Here is a 16,504-nt window from a genome sequence, read left to right on the forward strand (position 1 = left end):
CGGCCCATCGTGGGCAAATTTTGCCGTCAAACTTTGGCATCAGTCTGGCATTCTCTGGATTTATGAACAGTTAAAAAAACAAGGTCGAATGATGACTTTAGTGATCTTTAGGTCGGAGCTCTAGAAAGAGGCCCAAGTTCGCAACTTGGAATTCCGAGTTAAAAACATATTTTCCCCATCAGAGCTAGTTTTTTCATAGTTCCTTGTCTGGAGATTTTCCAATTCCAAGTTTCCAGTTGTTTTGAAAGCGGCAGAAGTCATGCTGGGTTGACAGCATGGCCAATGTTGAATGTTTATCCTTTTAAGCTTGGAAAAGACACCCTTATACCGAGACTTTTACCGCACATCCACTCCATTGAATAGCAGGCTAGTGATTGTTTTGCAATGCTTGCAGTTAGCCAAACCACACATTGTTGAATTTGTGATTTCCAACTTGTGTAATGTTTATATCCAATGGCCAATTAGCACCGATACGTTTTATCTATAATTTCTCTTCATTATTTATCTTCAAATGACAAGGATTGAAAAGGATTTGCCAGTAGATTGTTGACTTGATTCATGATGATGACTGCTAGCTAAGATTTTGAAAGTATGATGTCCAATCAAAGCTACTGTAGATATCACGTGATTTGACATCATTTTATCTGTGGCCAATGACCTTGAGCCTTCTTGGATGGGCACTTCTAATGTAACTATGGCAGCACCCAAGGAGCTTGAATTTTTGAGCTCTCCCCGTAGATTTTGCGGTGACATAGTGTCCCCATAAGTGATGTAGTGTCCCCATGAATGACAGAACACTGAGCCAATCATGATGAAACTAGAGAACCTTACCAACCCCTACACTGCTGACTGCCCCACCACCACAGAAAACACCGAGCTAGGCTGAAACACCTCCATTTTGGAGCTGCCTTACTCACAAAAGCAAAAAAGAGACCATGTTTGTATGCAGCTTCATTAAGTCAATTATATACATATTTTTTTACATGGTTTGCAAACTGATATGGGACACGTATTAATTAATGCCAAAATAACATGCAAAACAGGCCCCCCCAAAAATGAAGGGTCGCCACAGGACTTACCATAACTTGAATACTTATTGACTCAAGATATTTCAGCTTTAAATGTTGTATTAATGTAGAAAATGTTCTACAAACAAAATTCCACTTTGACATTATGGGGTATTGTGTGTAGATCAGTGACACAAAATCTCAACGTTATAAATTCAGTCTGTAACACAACAAAATGTGGAAAAAGTAATGGGGTGTGAATACATTCTGAAGGCACTGTATATGAAAAAAACCCGTACACGTATCCATCTGAACTTTGCATCTAGAATGTTGTAAATGTATTATGTGTACTACCGACAATACACCACCCGAGGGCAGTAGATTAACCGTAATCATTGCTGGTAGACGCACTTAAAAACTGTGGCGCACTAATGAACTCGGGTAGTGGACGATATTATCTGATGTAATATGAGCTAATAAAAAAAAATACCACTCAAATAAAAGCAATGAACAGAACATTTAAGAAATTCTGTCAAATTTAAGTCGCATCTTATTTTCTTTAAATTATCTCAATTTCATAATATAAATTCAGTAAAATAGGCTACCAGCAATGTTTTATTATCGTGTACATTATGTCCCATACCATTTATGTTGTAGGCTAATAACGAATTTGTAATTAGGGTACAAAATAAGTCCATGTCCGTATTCATTCCTCGAATCCATCCATAGTCTGGTGCCTGGTGTGCAATTACGCAATGGCCACAGTGGAGTTGGAACTGGCGCCAGAAGGCAGCTCCTCTCTTATTGTTACATAACCCATCTGATCAACAGACCCGCGGCATCCATCCACTACACTGTGTAAACAATATTGTACTGCTGCGCAATGCAATGTTTACTCACTGATGAATGTAGGCTACACTGTCTCGTTTGGTATTAGAATACCTCCATCATTGTATGATAGTCTATTTACAGGACAAGAGCAGCCTAATATGTTATATTCCTATTGAGCAGTAAATCATATGTAAACAGCCCTTCATTAATAATGGTGCAGTTGTATTTTTCTTGAATCATGTACTGTATAGGCTATGTAGCCTATTGTCTCATACTGTTTTTCTTAGGGAAAACGTAATCCATTAAATTAGGTAATACTATTATTGATCAAGTTTTAATCCGGGTTTTCATTATAATTCCCTTGTCAAAATGATTGTAACTGTTTTTCTCTGTTATGTGCTGTTGTTTTGGAGCGTGGCTGACTGCGCCATTGTTTTCTGAATAGAATAGCCTAATGTCCCTAAATCCTCCGAGGTGTTCTGCGCTACGTCAGAAATCAGAAATCGCGCCCAGTCAAAACAACAACAAACACAAACCGAGCCATGCTGGCTGCTGCGGACATCTGCAAACACTGACCCGGAATCAGTTCAACCAGCCGTCATCCTGTCCCTTCCTACGGGATTAAGATCACGAACACTGATCTCAAATCAGTGGTAGGGTGGATTCCAGCTCAAACCGCACAAAACTTGGCTACCAATGGTAACCACACCCCCCTATTGAATCAAATGGGTAGGCCTATATGGGGATTTTGACAGACGTTTGCAGCGACTAGCCTACTACCGACTCAAGACTGCCCTAGCAACCCGGTGGATGAGCCAACCATAACCGTGTAAAACTCGAGACTCTGCCGCTACTGGGGACAGGAAACGACAGAGATCAGAGAGAGCTGCGGAACAGTGTGGCTGGCTGGTGGTACAATACAGCGTTATAACAAGTACGGTACTTGGTATGGTACGTATGGTACTTTCAAGGCACGGTAGCAGGAATGGAGGATTTGTGGAATGACGTTTTGAACACTGGGACAGGTTCGGCGTGAGCGGCAAGCTTTGATGTTACAGTGGAACACACTGTAGATGTAGGCTAATTTGTATAATTGTTTATGTTACATTGTGTTGTCACTTTTACTGCTCAAAGTTGACATTTGTAGCTTTCATTCAAATTCCTATTTTAGAAGACTTCAAATCTGTGTTTGATGCATTTATTCTAAATGGATATAAATGGATAGAGTTCCCAGATATGAATTATGACTGATAATATAAGGCTATCCACTGGATGAACTGTCAAAGAACACCAGATTCAATTTGACTCGCTTCTTTGCTACTTTAATTCGTGCGTCACACAGCTCAAATCTTGAGTTGGAAGAGAAATAAAAGTGATTGAACAGTCTTGTACAAGTTGTTCCATGATGGAACATAATCATTCTTCACCGCGAGGATGAACCACAGAACCAGCCCCGTCAAGGCTTACGATTTTCTGCTTAAGTTTCTCCTGGTGGGAGACAGCGATGTGGGAAAGGGGGAGATACTGGCGAGCCTCCAGGACGGAGCCAGCGAGTCTCCGTATGGCTACAACATGGGTGAGTGTCCAGTATACAACGGCAGCCAGAACTATAAACAAACAAATGACATTTTCATTTCAAACATGTATTTATAGAAAATATTGAAGATTACATGTTATGATCACCAGGACTCGATAATATAGAACTTTTTTCAATGTTTTTATTGCACAACAAACAAGTGGTCACACACAGTACGTTTTATACACAGCTTGTTCTGGATGGTCCGTGTCATTAGAGCCCCGAAAAGCGCTGTGGTCGTCATGCTTTAGCTAGCCAGTGCACATTCTTTAGGTTTAAAGGGTTATATTTAGGATTAGTGGACCAATACCAAGACTGGACATGTCATCTTGGACATCTGAGAGTAAGTTTGCATCCCAATCGGCACCCGATAGTGCACTACTTCAGACCAGTGCCCTATTTAGGGTATATGGTGCCTTTAGGACCATATTGTGGATGATCATCATGAGTGACAGGACATATGGACTCATAGGTGTTTTATCATAGGTGTTTTATTACTGGGGATATTAACGTAATGGCATGTCTCAGGGTGGACACATTGGCAGTCAGGATCTCTAGTCTCCATCAAGTGTTAACACCCCATCGTTCCCCTTATCCAACTGTCGGTGGAGAAACAAGTTTTTGAGTGTTCAGAAATAATGACCGGCATGGAAGAGGCTAGAGTCTTCAGAGGTGTAAGGATACTTTTGCGTTTGAAATTAGTTTTTTTTGGTGCAGTTCCACATAAAAGGAGTGTAATAAAAGCTTGGGCATATGATGATTCTGTGCTTCCAACTGGGGAAAGCCTTTTCCTGTTTTAGCATGACAATGCCCCCGTGCACAAAGCGAGGTCCATACATAAATGGTTTGTCGAGATCGGTGTGAACTTGACTGGCCTGCACGAATTGGCCTGCATGAATTGGAACGCTGACTGCGAGGCCAGGCCTAATCTGATAACATCAGTGCCCGACTTCACTAATGCTCTTGTGGCTGATTGAAAGCAAGTCCCCGCAGCAATGTTCCAACATCTAGTGAAAAACGTTCCAACATCTAGTGAAAAACGTTCCAACATCTAGTGAAAAACGTTCCAAGAAGAGTGGAGGCTGTTATAGCAGCAAAGGGGGGACCAACTCCATATTAATGCCCATGAATTTGGAATGAGATGTTCGACGAGTAGGTGTCCACATACTTTTGGTCATGTAGCCGTATGTCTCACCACCAGTTGCTTTTCACCACAATGCGTAACTTGAGTATGACACCCTAAAGGTGGTAGGTACAGCGCCTTCAGAAAGTATTCATACCCTCTGACTTATTCCACATTTTGTTGTGTTACAGCCTGAATTCAAAATTGATTAAATAAAAATCGACACACAATACCCCATAATGACAAATGGAAAACATGTTTTTAGAACTGTTTGCAAATGTATTGAAAATGAAATGAAAAAATATCTAATTTACATTCACACTCCTGAGTCAATGCTTTGTAGAAGCACCTTTGGCAGCGAATACAGCTTTCAGTATGCTGCGTATGTTATCATGTGTGTGTATGCATGTGTCTGTGCCTATGTTTGTGTTACTTCACAGTCCCCACTGTTCCATAAGGTTTATTTTTACCTGCTTTTTAAATCTGATTCTACTGCTTGATTCAGTTCCCTGATGTGGAATAGAGCTCCATGTAGTCATGGCTCTAGTATTGCACACAGAGTTAGTCCGTGCAACTTAGTATGTGACTTTGATTTTGTGATTTGTAAAAATATATATATTTTTTAATTACCTTATTTAGGCTTGCCATAACAAAGGGGTTGGATACTTATTGACTCAAGACATTTCAAAATTATAAAAATATAATTCCACTTTGACATTATGGGGTAATGTGTGTAGGCCAGTAACAAAAAAATAACAACCTTTTATACATTTGAAATTCAGGCTGTAACACAAGAAAATGTGGAAAAAGTCAAGGGGTGTGAATACTTTCTGAAGGCACTGTAGATGCGATTTCAGAGGCATGTCCAAGCTTGTTTCTGCAACCTAGAGAAAACTCTCTCCAGCGTTGGTCGATGACCGCTCAGGCATCAGACAGCTAATCATGCAAAGCCCACACCAATGTGTTCTGATAAGTCAATACCTCAGTTACTGCATCTCCACAACATCCAGCACACAAATTGACAGAAGAATTCGGAGGGGAAAAATAACAGCTGCTGCAGGGCATGAACCAATTATTGTGTTGTGGGCATGAAGACACATTGTTAATACACAATAAAGTACATCTTATCTTATCCAAAACTCTACCATTAACCATTAGGGGAAACACAAAACTGAACTTGAATCAACGTCTAGGGGAAACGTCATCCTACTCTGTTGTTTAAGGGAGAGCTTACCTCAGGGACTGACTGTTATAGTTCCAGGCCTGGGGAGAGCACTACAAAGGGAAGTCCTCTCTGTGTACTCTGGTAACCTCCGTGTTGTCTTTTGGTCTGGTTGATATACAGTGTTCCCATACAACTGGCCTATTAGATATAGTCACCCAGGTACGTTTATGAAGTGGCGGCTATGATGGTAGGCCTATTTGTGGCTTATTTATTAGTGGACATGTATTGCGCAATTTTGGAGTCACTTTTATTGTAAATAAGAATATAATATGTTTCTGAACACTTCTATATTAATGTTGCTGTTACCAGGATTATGGATAATGACGAATGAATCGTGAATAATGATAAGTGACAAAGTTGCAAAATGACACACTCAATTATTTACCATTCATTTCTATTGGGCGAATCATAATCCGAAACAACCTAAACAAATGGCAAATGCAGCCAACAAGTTTGTAGAGTCACAAGCTTGATGTCGTCATGGTGTGTTAGGAATATGGGACCAAATACTAAACTTTACTGCTTTAATACACCTTCAAATGGGGGGACTAGATACATAAAGTAAAACGGTAAAATAGATATGTATGAAAATACCCTCAAATAAAAGGTGTACTATCACTTCATATGAAACATTTGATCTCAAATCTAAAATACTGGAGTATAGAGCCACATTAAAATATGTAGCTTCAGTGACATGTATTCATGGATGCCAAGGGAAGCCAGGCTTCCCCAAAAAGAGGACCAAGAAAAAAACATAACAAGATTATTTAACTTTCGTCTCTGTGTTTCATAATGTTCCTTCTATTCGCAAGAGGCTGAATGTATCTCCCAGGAGAAAGTATCCAGGCAAGTGAAACAGCGCCCCTCTGTCTTTGTATGTGTAGCCCATCTACCTGATGCTGTTTGGTCAAAAAGAGTACGATTTTGCTGCCGCCTGGAGCATTGAATGCAAGGGAAGCCAGCCTCCCTTGATCATTTTTTAAATACAATAATAGCCCATCAGCGTTGAGCTAAACTGAGTGAGGTCAACTGTGAATGGTCCCGTCGCACCAAAAGAAGTGTCAAGGGAAGCCAGTTTGGACTTGGCTTCACACCAATCACATCACATCAAAAGCCTAATGTCATTGACAGAAAAAGCTTGCTAAAATTGGCCCTTTCCTAATTTAGCCATGGACGGAGATAGGGATTTGGACTTGTGGTTTTACTTAATTCTCTGTACTGGCCAATGATTATAACAGCGTTTCTGATCCAACCATAAATTCATAGGATGGAAGTTCAATATGTAGCTAGATGTAGTAGGCTAATGTTAACTAGCTGGCTAATCATTGCTCATGAAAGGAAGTTAGGCTAGAGAGCAAGCATTTTAGCCAGGTAGCTTAGGACAACAAAAACTAAGTGTGTACTGTATGACGGAGTCATAGACCGTTTTGGCAACATGAAAAAGTGGAGGATGGCATTGGCGTTTCTCAACAAGTAGGGTGAGTAAACATGTTTTTCTACTTATTTAGCCTACGTTGATTGGACTACATGGTTTTTGGAATATTTTAGTTGTCACTGTATTAGACTAAGCAGAGGTGATTTGATGATGTTGAAGTTGAAATGGTGCTGGAATAGTGGAGGCAGCTAGTGGAGGCAGCTCCTGTTTTCTTTGCGATGTACAGTAAATCTCCGGTGTTCTAAATCAATAGTTGTTTGTAGTCCGAAAACTTGCTTGACGATGTTGTAGGTCATGTAACTGTTTGTTACATGCAATATGTTTTGGTGACTTCACCGAACAGAGGTTGCTCTCCGGTTTTGTGATGAAACAAAGGTGTGATTGAATTTATTCTACCACTGTCTTCCTATTGTCTTGACCTCTAGGCCTATATATCACGGGGGCAAGGCATATGAACTAACAGGTTATAGAGCAAACAATGCAATTATCACAAAATATACAGTAGGTTGTAATATGGCTTTTTCCCTGGCGTGTCTTCCCCAGTGATTTTACCCACGCACCTCTATAGTTTAGCTTCACTGTTCAAATAAATACGTAGGGGAGTGTAGTGCACTATTTTTGACCAGAGCCCTATGGGTCCCGTTTTGACCAGCTCCCTATGGGCCCCGTTTTGACCAGCGCCCTATGAACCCCGTTTTGACCAGAGCCCTATGGGCCCTGTTTTGACCAGCGCCCTATGGGCCCCGTTTTGACCAGAGCCCTATGGGCCCCGTTTTGACCAGAGCCCTATGGGCCCCGTTTTGACCAGCGTCCTATGAACCCCGTTTTGACCAGAGCCCTCGTTTTGACCAGAGCCCTATGGGGCCCGTTTTGACCAGAGCCCTATGGGCCCTGTTTTGACCAGAGCCCTATGGGCCCCATTTTGACCAGTGCCCTATGGGCCCTACAGTGGCCATTGTCTTGATATCAGGGCCTATTCACTGACTTAAGACAGTCTGGGCCAGTGTCTGTAAATAAACGTTTGGACTTCGGGTTTAGTGTCTCATCCAATGGAATGAGAGTAGGTATGTGAGTGTTGAAATATGTTGATATGACGACTGCTCAGTGTTCAGTAATAAATGGTGTGTGAGTCACCTCATCAACTGTTTGATCCAGCACTGACTCCAGTTAAGGTGTCTGAGTGAGAGAGAGACAATGAAAGAGAGGCAGAGGAACGGGGAGATGGTGAGAGAGAGATGGGTGTCTAGATATTAGGAGAGAGGAGTTCTGTCTCTGCTTAAACTCTGGTACATAGCAACAATTGCTAGAGTGACAATGTAGCTGCCTCTGCTCCCCTGCCTGGATGATGGGTCTTGCACTATGGAAAGACTTGCTGCTCCTCTCGATGAATACTGGCTTTATTAACAGTTAGCTCAGTCTCTCTGTGTGTGTGTGTGTGTGTGTGTGAGAGAGATTTGTCCGTTTGACTGCCAGATGGATGAAGCATGATTCACCACTGCAGCCGACGCTTGTGGCATTGCGCATGGTGATCTTAGGCTTGTGTGCAGAGCTCGGCCATGGAAACCCATTTCATGAAGCTCCTGACGAACAGTTCCTGTGCTGACTTTGCTTCCAGAGGCAGTTTGGAACTCCCACATTGAAAGACAACGAGCTCTTCAGTACAGGCCATTCGACTGCCAATGTTTGTCTATGGAGATTGCATGGATGTGTGCTCGATTCTATACACCTATCAGCAATGGGTGTGGCTGAAATAGCCAAATCCACTAATTTCAAGGGGTGTCCACATACCTTTGTATTTTTAAATGGTGGCATGTGAGTCTGACTGGCTGGCTAGTTGCAAGTGGAGAGCAGCAAAGCCCAGCAGGGGAGCATTCAGTCTGCTTACTTTCAGAGTCCCCGCCAGTAGCAATGGAATGTTATCGAGCTGACATGAGTCTATTATTGCATGTAGCACATAACATTGCTATGCAGTGTTTTACAGTGTTTGTATCCCAAAATGGCACTCTATTTTATTTTATTTTTTCCTTTATTTTACTAGGCAAGTCAGTTAAGAACAAATTCTTATTTTCAATGACGGCCTAGGAACAGTAGGTTAACTGCCTGTTCAGGGGCAGAACGACAGATTTGTACCTTGTCAGCTCGGGGATTTGAACTTGCAACCTTTCGGTTACTAGTCCAAAGCTCTAACCACTAGACTACGCTTCCGCCCCTGAGTCTATTCCCTATACAATGCACTCCTTTGGACGCCAAACGTAGCGCACTATGTTGGGAATAAGGTGCCATTTGGAACACAGGCAGGTCTTTTTTTCTATGTAGTGTTTCTTCTGCTCTGCAACCGTCAGAAAGTGTAACACCTGGGTTCAAATACAGGTGTATTTGAGTATGTATTTAAAATACTTTTTTTTGTGTATTTGAGTATTTTCTAATTCACAGCCCAAAACAAGTAGTTTTATTTGAGTATTTGAATGGGTATTTGCATAAAAGAAAACAGTCTTCCTAATTGTATGTCTTCCAAATTGTATTTGAAAGTCTTTTCAAATACATATTTCAAATACTATTTCCAAATACCTTAGTTAAATGGTTAAATGTATGGAAGTGTGTTTGAGTATTTTCAAATACTTTCCAAGTGTATTACTATAGTATTTCCAAATACATTTTCAAATGTAGGTTATCTGAATACTTACTTCGGAATGTATGGGAAAATAATTCATTCATTTTAAATAGTATTTGAACCCAGGTCTGGAAAGTTTCACCTTATTAACACGCCTCTGAGAGGGAGTTCCCAACATTCAATGTGAAGTACTTTTGTGATTCAGGGAAAGTGTTATAGGCTATAAATGCAAGACATCATTATAATCATCATCAGTGTTTGTTTATCTAACTGATGTTTGTTTGACTGATTCCTAGAGGGAGCTGTATAAAAGGCAGTCAGACTTGAGTCCCAAATGGAACCCTATTCCCTGTGGGTCCTGGTCAAAAGTAGTGCACTATATTGGGGATAGGGTGCTATTTAGGATACAGCCCCGTTTTCCTCAGAGGATCTTAGTTAACTGTTAATTACCTTATTTTCTCTGTTAGTGTTTTTTCCTAATGTTCTAATTACAACAATGCCAAGCGTCATCATCTAGAGCAGTGGTTCCCAAACTTTTTATAGTCCCGTACCCCTTCAAACATTCAACCTCCAGCTGCGTACCCTCTCTAGCACCAGGATCAGCTCACTCTCAAATGTTGTTTTCTGCCATCATTGTAAGCCTGCCACACACACACTATATGATACCATTTGTTAAACATAAGAATGAGTGTGTGTTTTTGTCACAACCCGGCTCGTGGGAAGTGACAAAGAGCTGTTATAGGACCAGGGCACAAATAATAATATAATAATTTAGCTCTTTATCTAGCCATCTTACATATAAAACCTTGTGAATAACTCACCACAGGTTTGACTTTTTCTTCCAATTTGAACCTTTATTTCCAGTTCGGAAGTTTACATACAGAATCCACTCTCACGTAGGTAGATGGTTGCAAAGGGCATCAGTGTCTTAATAGTGCAATATGCCAAGGCAAACAAACTCTGAGCGCAGCCCTATCCAGAAATGTTCAGATATCGGTAGGTGGACTGGAGGCAGGGCATGAAAGGGATAACGAATCCAGTTGTTTGTGTCGTCCGTTTCGGGAATGTACCTGTGTAATTGCGCACCCAGCTCACTCAGGTGCTTCGCTATATCACATTTGACATTGTACGTAAGCTTGAGTTAATTTGCACACAAAAAATCATACAATGATGGAAAGACCTGTGTGTTGTCCTTGTTAATGCAGACAGAAAAGAGCTCCAACTTCTTAATCATAGCCTCAATTTTGTCACACACATTGAATATAGTTGTGGAGAGTTCATGTAATCCTAGATTCAGATCACCCAGATAGGCCAGTTGTGTGAGAAACTCGTCATCATGCAAGCTGTCAGACAAGTGAAAATTATGGTCAGTAAAGAAAACTTAAAGCTCGTCTCTCAATTTAAAAAAACGTGTCAATACTTTGCCCCTTGATAACCAGCGCACTTCTGTATGTTGTAAAAGTGTTACATGGTCACTGCCCAAATCATTGCATAATGCAGATAATACACGAGAGTTCAGGGGCCTTGTTTTAACAAAGTTAACCATTTTCACTGTAGTGTCCAAAACGTCTTTCAAGCTGTCAGGCATTTCCTTGGCAGCAAGAGCCTCTCGATGCTGTGATTGTACCCAAGTGGCGTTGGGAGCAACTGCTTGCATGCGCATTACTACTCCACAATGTCTCCCTGTCATGGCTTTTGCACCATCAGTACAGATACAACACATCTTGATCACCAAAGTCCATTTGATGTCACAAAGCTGTCCAATACTTCAAAAATATCCTCTCCTGTTGTCCTGGTTTCCAGTGGTTTCCAGAAGAGGATGTCTTCCTTAATTGACCCTCCATAAATGTAACGGACATATACCAGGAGCTGTGCCAGGCCCGCTACATCTGTTGACTCATCTAGCTGTAACACATAGATTTCACTGGCTTGTATGCGAAGCAGTAATTGTTTCAAAACATCTCCTGCCATGTCACTGATGTATTGTGAAACAGTGTTGTTTGATGAAGACATTGTCTGTATAGTTTTTTGGCCTTTTCCCCCAGCATCATCCCAGCCATATCCGCTGCAGCAGGAAGAATTAAGAACCTCCACAATAGTATGGGACTTGCCTGTCTGAGCCACCCGACAAGTCACCATATAAGACGCTTCTAGCCCCTTCTTATTAATGGTATCTGTTGCTTTTATACATGTCTTACTACTCAAATGTCGGCTTCTTGCTCAAAAAACTCCCATGGTTTCTGATTTATTTAATGATTTATTTCAGATTTGATTTCTTTCCATTCCCAGTGGGTCAGAAGTTTACATACACTAAATTAGTATTTGGTAGCATTGCCTTTAAATGGTTTCACTTGGGTCAAACGTTTCAGGTAGCCTTCAACAAGCTTCCTACAATAAGTTGGGTGAATTTTGGCCCATTCCTCCTGACAGAGCTGGTGTAACTAAGTCCGGTTTGTAGGCCTCCTTGATTGCACACGCTTTTTCAGTTCTGCCCACACATTTTCTATGGGATTGAGGTCAGGGCTTTGTGATGGCCACTCCAATACCTTGACTTTGTTGTTCTTAAACCATTTTGCCACAACTTTGGAAGTATACTTGGGGTCATTGTCCATTTTGAAGACCCATTTGCGACCAAGCTTTAACTTTCTGACTGATGTCTTGAGATGTTGCTTCAATATATCCACATAATTTTCCTCTCTTCATGATACCATCTATTTTGTGAAGTGCACCAGTCCCTCCTGCAGGAAAGTACCCACACAACATGATGCTGCCACCCCCGTGCTTCACGGTTGGGATGGTGGTCTTTGGCTTGCAAGCCTCCCCCTTTTTCCTCCAAACATAACGATGGTCATTATGGCCAAACAGTTCTATTTTTGTTTCATCAGACCAAAGGACATTTCTCCAAAAAGTAAGATCTTTGTCCCCATGTGCAGTTGCAAACCGTAGTGTGGCTTTTTTATGGCGGTTTTGGAGCAGTGGCTTCTTCCTTGCTGAGTGGCCTTTCAGGTTATCTCGATATAGGACTCGTTTTACTGTGGATATAGATACTTTTGTTTCCTGTAGCATCTTCACAACGCCTTTGCTGTTGTTCTGGAATTGATTTGCACTTTTCGCATCAAAGTACGATCATCTCTAGGAGACAGAATGCATCTCTTTCCTGAGTTGTATGACGGCTGCGTGGTCCCATGGTGTTTATACTTGCGTACTGTTGTTTGTACAGATGAACATGGTACCTTCAGGCGTTTGGAAATTGCTCCCAAGGATGAACCAGACTTGTGGAAGTCTGTGGCTGATTTCTTTTGATTTTCCCATGATGTCAAGCAAAGAGGCACTGAGTTTGAAGGTAGGCCTTGAAATACATCCTCCAATTGACTCAAATGATGTCAATTAGCCTATCAGAAGCTTCTAAAGCCATGACACAATTTTTTAGAATTTTCCAAGCTGTTTAAAGGCACAGTCAACAGTGTATATAAACCTCTCACCCACTGGAATTGTGGTACAGTCAATTATAAGTGAAATAATCTGTCTGCAAACAATTGTTGGAAAAATGACTTGTGTCATGCACAAAGTAGATGTCCTAACCAACTTGCCAAAACTATAGTTTGTTAATTAACAAGAAATTGTGGAATGGTTGAAAAATTTGTTTTAATGACTTCAACCTAAGTGTATGTAAACTTCCGACTTAAACTGTATGTGTGGTAGTATGTATGTGTTCATACTCTGACTGTTATTGCACTCCTTAATAAAACCCCTCATTGAGAATGTGTAATAGAAACCAACATTTATATGATTATACAGTGGAAGTTATCTAATTAATGATCTTCTGGATAATACAATTAGGGAGGCATGGTAAGCTCTCTCTGAGGAATTTCATTTTCTATATTTTACCAATTAAGAAATGTTTTCCATAATTATTTTGAGATCTCTACATTGCTACTTTAGGATTGTAAACAAAAAGTTCTGTCTGACTTTTCCTGGGTTGCAGCTTGAATTTTATAAATAGAGGACAATATCCACAAGCTGAAGGGTGTGTGGGTATTCTCTTGCTCGACCAGTGATATCTGTTGGATGTTTGTACACTATAATTTATCCTGGTTGCCCTGACATGGTTTATTCTCTGTGGTCCTGCTGTGTTTTTCTTTAGTATCACAGGACATGATGAATCTGATGTGTGTTTATATAAGAGCCACAGTTTCCTCCACCTCCAGGCTGGTTTGGCTTGTTTTCAGCAGCATGAAACAACGCTGCTTCCCAAATGGCACCCTTTTCCCTTTATAGTGCACTACTTTTGACTGGCCTCTGGACAAAATAGTACACTGTATAGGGAATAGGGTGACATTTGGGATGCTGACAGTGTTTCCCCTTCTGCACTCTTGCCAATAATTGCTGTTGATGTTAGGCTACTAAATGTGGAATCAACAGGATCCAAGGCGCATCTCAGTTTTCTGGGTCAGCTCTACTAATAGGAGGAAATAGAAGGAGAGAGTGGAAGCCCGTCTGTGATCAGCCCGTCTCCGTGGCCAGAGATCAGCCAGTCTCTGTAGCCAGAGATTAGCCAGTCTCTGTGGCCTGAGATCAGCCCGTCTCCGTGGCCAAAGATCAGCCCGTCTCCGTGGCCAGAGATCAGCCCGTCTTCGTGGCCTGAGATCAGCCCGTCTTCGTGGCCTGAGATCAGCCCGTCTCTGTGGCCAAAGATCAGCCCGTCTCCGTGGCCAGAGATCAGCCCGTCTCCGTGGCCAGAGATCAGCCCATCTTCGTGGCCAGAGATCAGCCTGTCTTCGTGGCCAGAGATCAGTCCGTCTTCGTGGCCAGAGATCAGCCCATCTTCGTGGCCAGAGATCCCCCTACATACAATCACCTCCAAAATTACTGGCACCCTTGATGAAGATAGAGCCAAAAAGACTGTATTAAATAATTATAAATATTGAGCTACAGTATATTGTATGCTCAATGTGTATGTATATTTTCTTATACTAATTCAATTGCTCAGAGAAAAATGTTGTTTGTAACAAGTAATAAGTGTTAAAAATGATTGGTACCCCTGTTTTCAATACTTTGTGCACCCTCCCCTTCCAAGGATAACAGCACATGGCTTTTTTTATAATGATTTATGAGGTTGGAGAACACATTAAGAGGGATCTTTCCTTCATACAGGATGTTTCCAGATCCTTGATATCCTTGGGTCTGCGCTTATGGACTGCCCTCTTCAATTAAAACCACAGGTTTTCAAATTGGATTCAAGTCCAAAGACTGAGATCAATTAACCAATTCTTAGTGGATTTCCATGTGTGCTTGGGGTTATTGTCTTGCTGGAAGATCCCCTTGCGGCCAAGTTTCAGCCTCCTGGCAGAGGCAACCAGGTCGTTGTCTAAAATATCATAGTACTTGGTAAAGTACATGGTGCTGTTGACCTTAAAGGGAGACTTCGGGTTTTTGGCAGTGAGGCCATTTATCTACTTCTCCAGAGTCAGGTGAACTTGTGGCTACTACCTCTAACTTCCTTCATACTGGACACAGAGACATATTTATGGTATCCACAAACTAAACTCTGGGGATACCAAATCCAAAATGCCAAAATCCCTTTAACAAGGGCCCAAGGCCCAGTGGAAGCAAAACAGACCCATAACATCAAAGACCCACAACCATATTTGATAGTAGGTATGAGGCTATTTTCTGCGTATGCATCCTTCTTTCAAGGCCAAACTCACCACTGGAGTGCGTCGCCAAAGAGCTATATTTTCATCTTATATGACCATACCACCCCGTTCCGGTCCAAGTGCCAATGCCATTTAGCAAACTCCAGGAGTTTACATGTGTTGGTTGTTCTTAATAAAGGCTTTTATGGCAACCATTCCAAATAGCCTCTTGGCATGGAGGTGGCAACTAATTGTAGATTTGGAGACTTGCTGACCTCAAGATGCAACCAAGTTCTGGAATTCTCCAACTGTGGTCCTTGGACTTTTCTTTGCATCCCAAATCATCTTCCACACAACATTTGGGAACAAGACACAAGACACACTTGTATCCTCCACCACTGTTCAGTGGTTTTAAACTTCTTAATTGTTGCCATAATAGTGGTAAGTGGTATATTTGTTTTTCAGTTGTTTTTTTGTTCCCATTGTCTGATTTATGAAATTCAACCACCATTTGTCTCTTTTCATTTGTGAGTTCTTTGCCATGGATGACAAAGGGATTTTACATGCATGTTACCTGGGGGTGAAAGTAGATTTCATTTCTTCGGGAACCTTCTATGTGTGCATGTTCTTTAATTACAATTTTAATGGACCTAATCATAAAAATACATATAGAATTCCTATTAATTTAGTAGGACCTCTTTGGGCTTAATGGTAAAGATTTGTTATTTAAGCCTACCTTTTAATGTGATATAAACACAACCAGTCATTATGTTTTCATCTGATTGTCAAACAATTATTTTTTGCTCATCTCATCTTTTGCTCACCCATCTGTAAATAGCCCAACCAATTTACCTACCTCATCCCCATACTGTTTTTATTTATTTACTTTTCTGCTCTTTTGCACACCAATATCTCTACCTGTACATGACCATCTGATAAATTATCACTCCAGTGTTAATCTGCTAAATTGTAATTATTCGCCTACCTCCTCATGCCTTTTGCACACAATGTATATAGACTCTTTTTTTCTCTACTGTGTTATTGACTTGTTTATTGTTTA

At 41.1% G+C, this 16,504-nt stretch overlaps 1 protein-coding gene across 1 annotated transcript in view; it reads left to right on the forward strand.

The window, feature by feature from the left end:
- The first annotated feature begins 2,450 nt into the window (after positions 1–2,450).
- The window catches only part of rab40b (RAB40B, member RAS oncogene family), a 47,251-nt gene continuing 33,197 nt past the window's right edge, over positions 2,451–16,504 (forward strand). Inside the window, exon 1 of the mRNA XM_020495544.2 lies at positions 2,451–3,414. Coding sequence (XP_020351133.1) covers positions 3,273–3,414 — 142 coding nt within the window. The 5' untranslated portion in view covers positions 2,451–3,272. The remainder of the gene's footprint in view (positions 3,415–16,504) is intronic.

Source organism: Oncorhynchus kisutch, linkage group LG11 (assembly GCF_002021735.2).
Source record: "Oncorhynchus kisutch isolate 150728-3 linkage group LG11, Okis_V2, whole genome shotgun sequence".
NCBI classification, from domain to species: domain Eukaryota; kingdom Metazoa; phylum Chordata; class Actinopteri; order Salmoniformes; family Salmonidae; genus Oncorhynchus; species Oncorhynchus kisutch.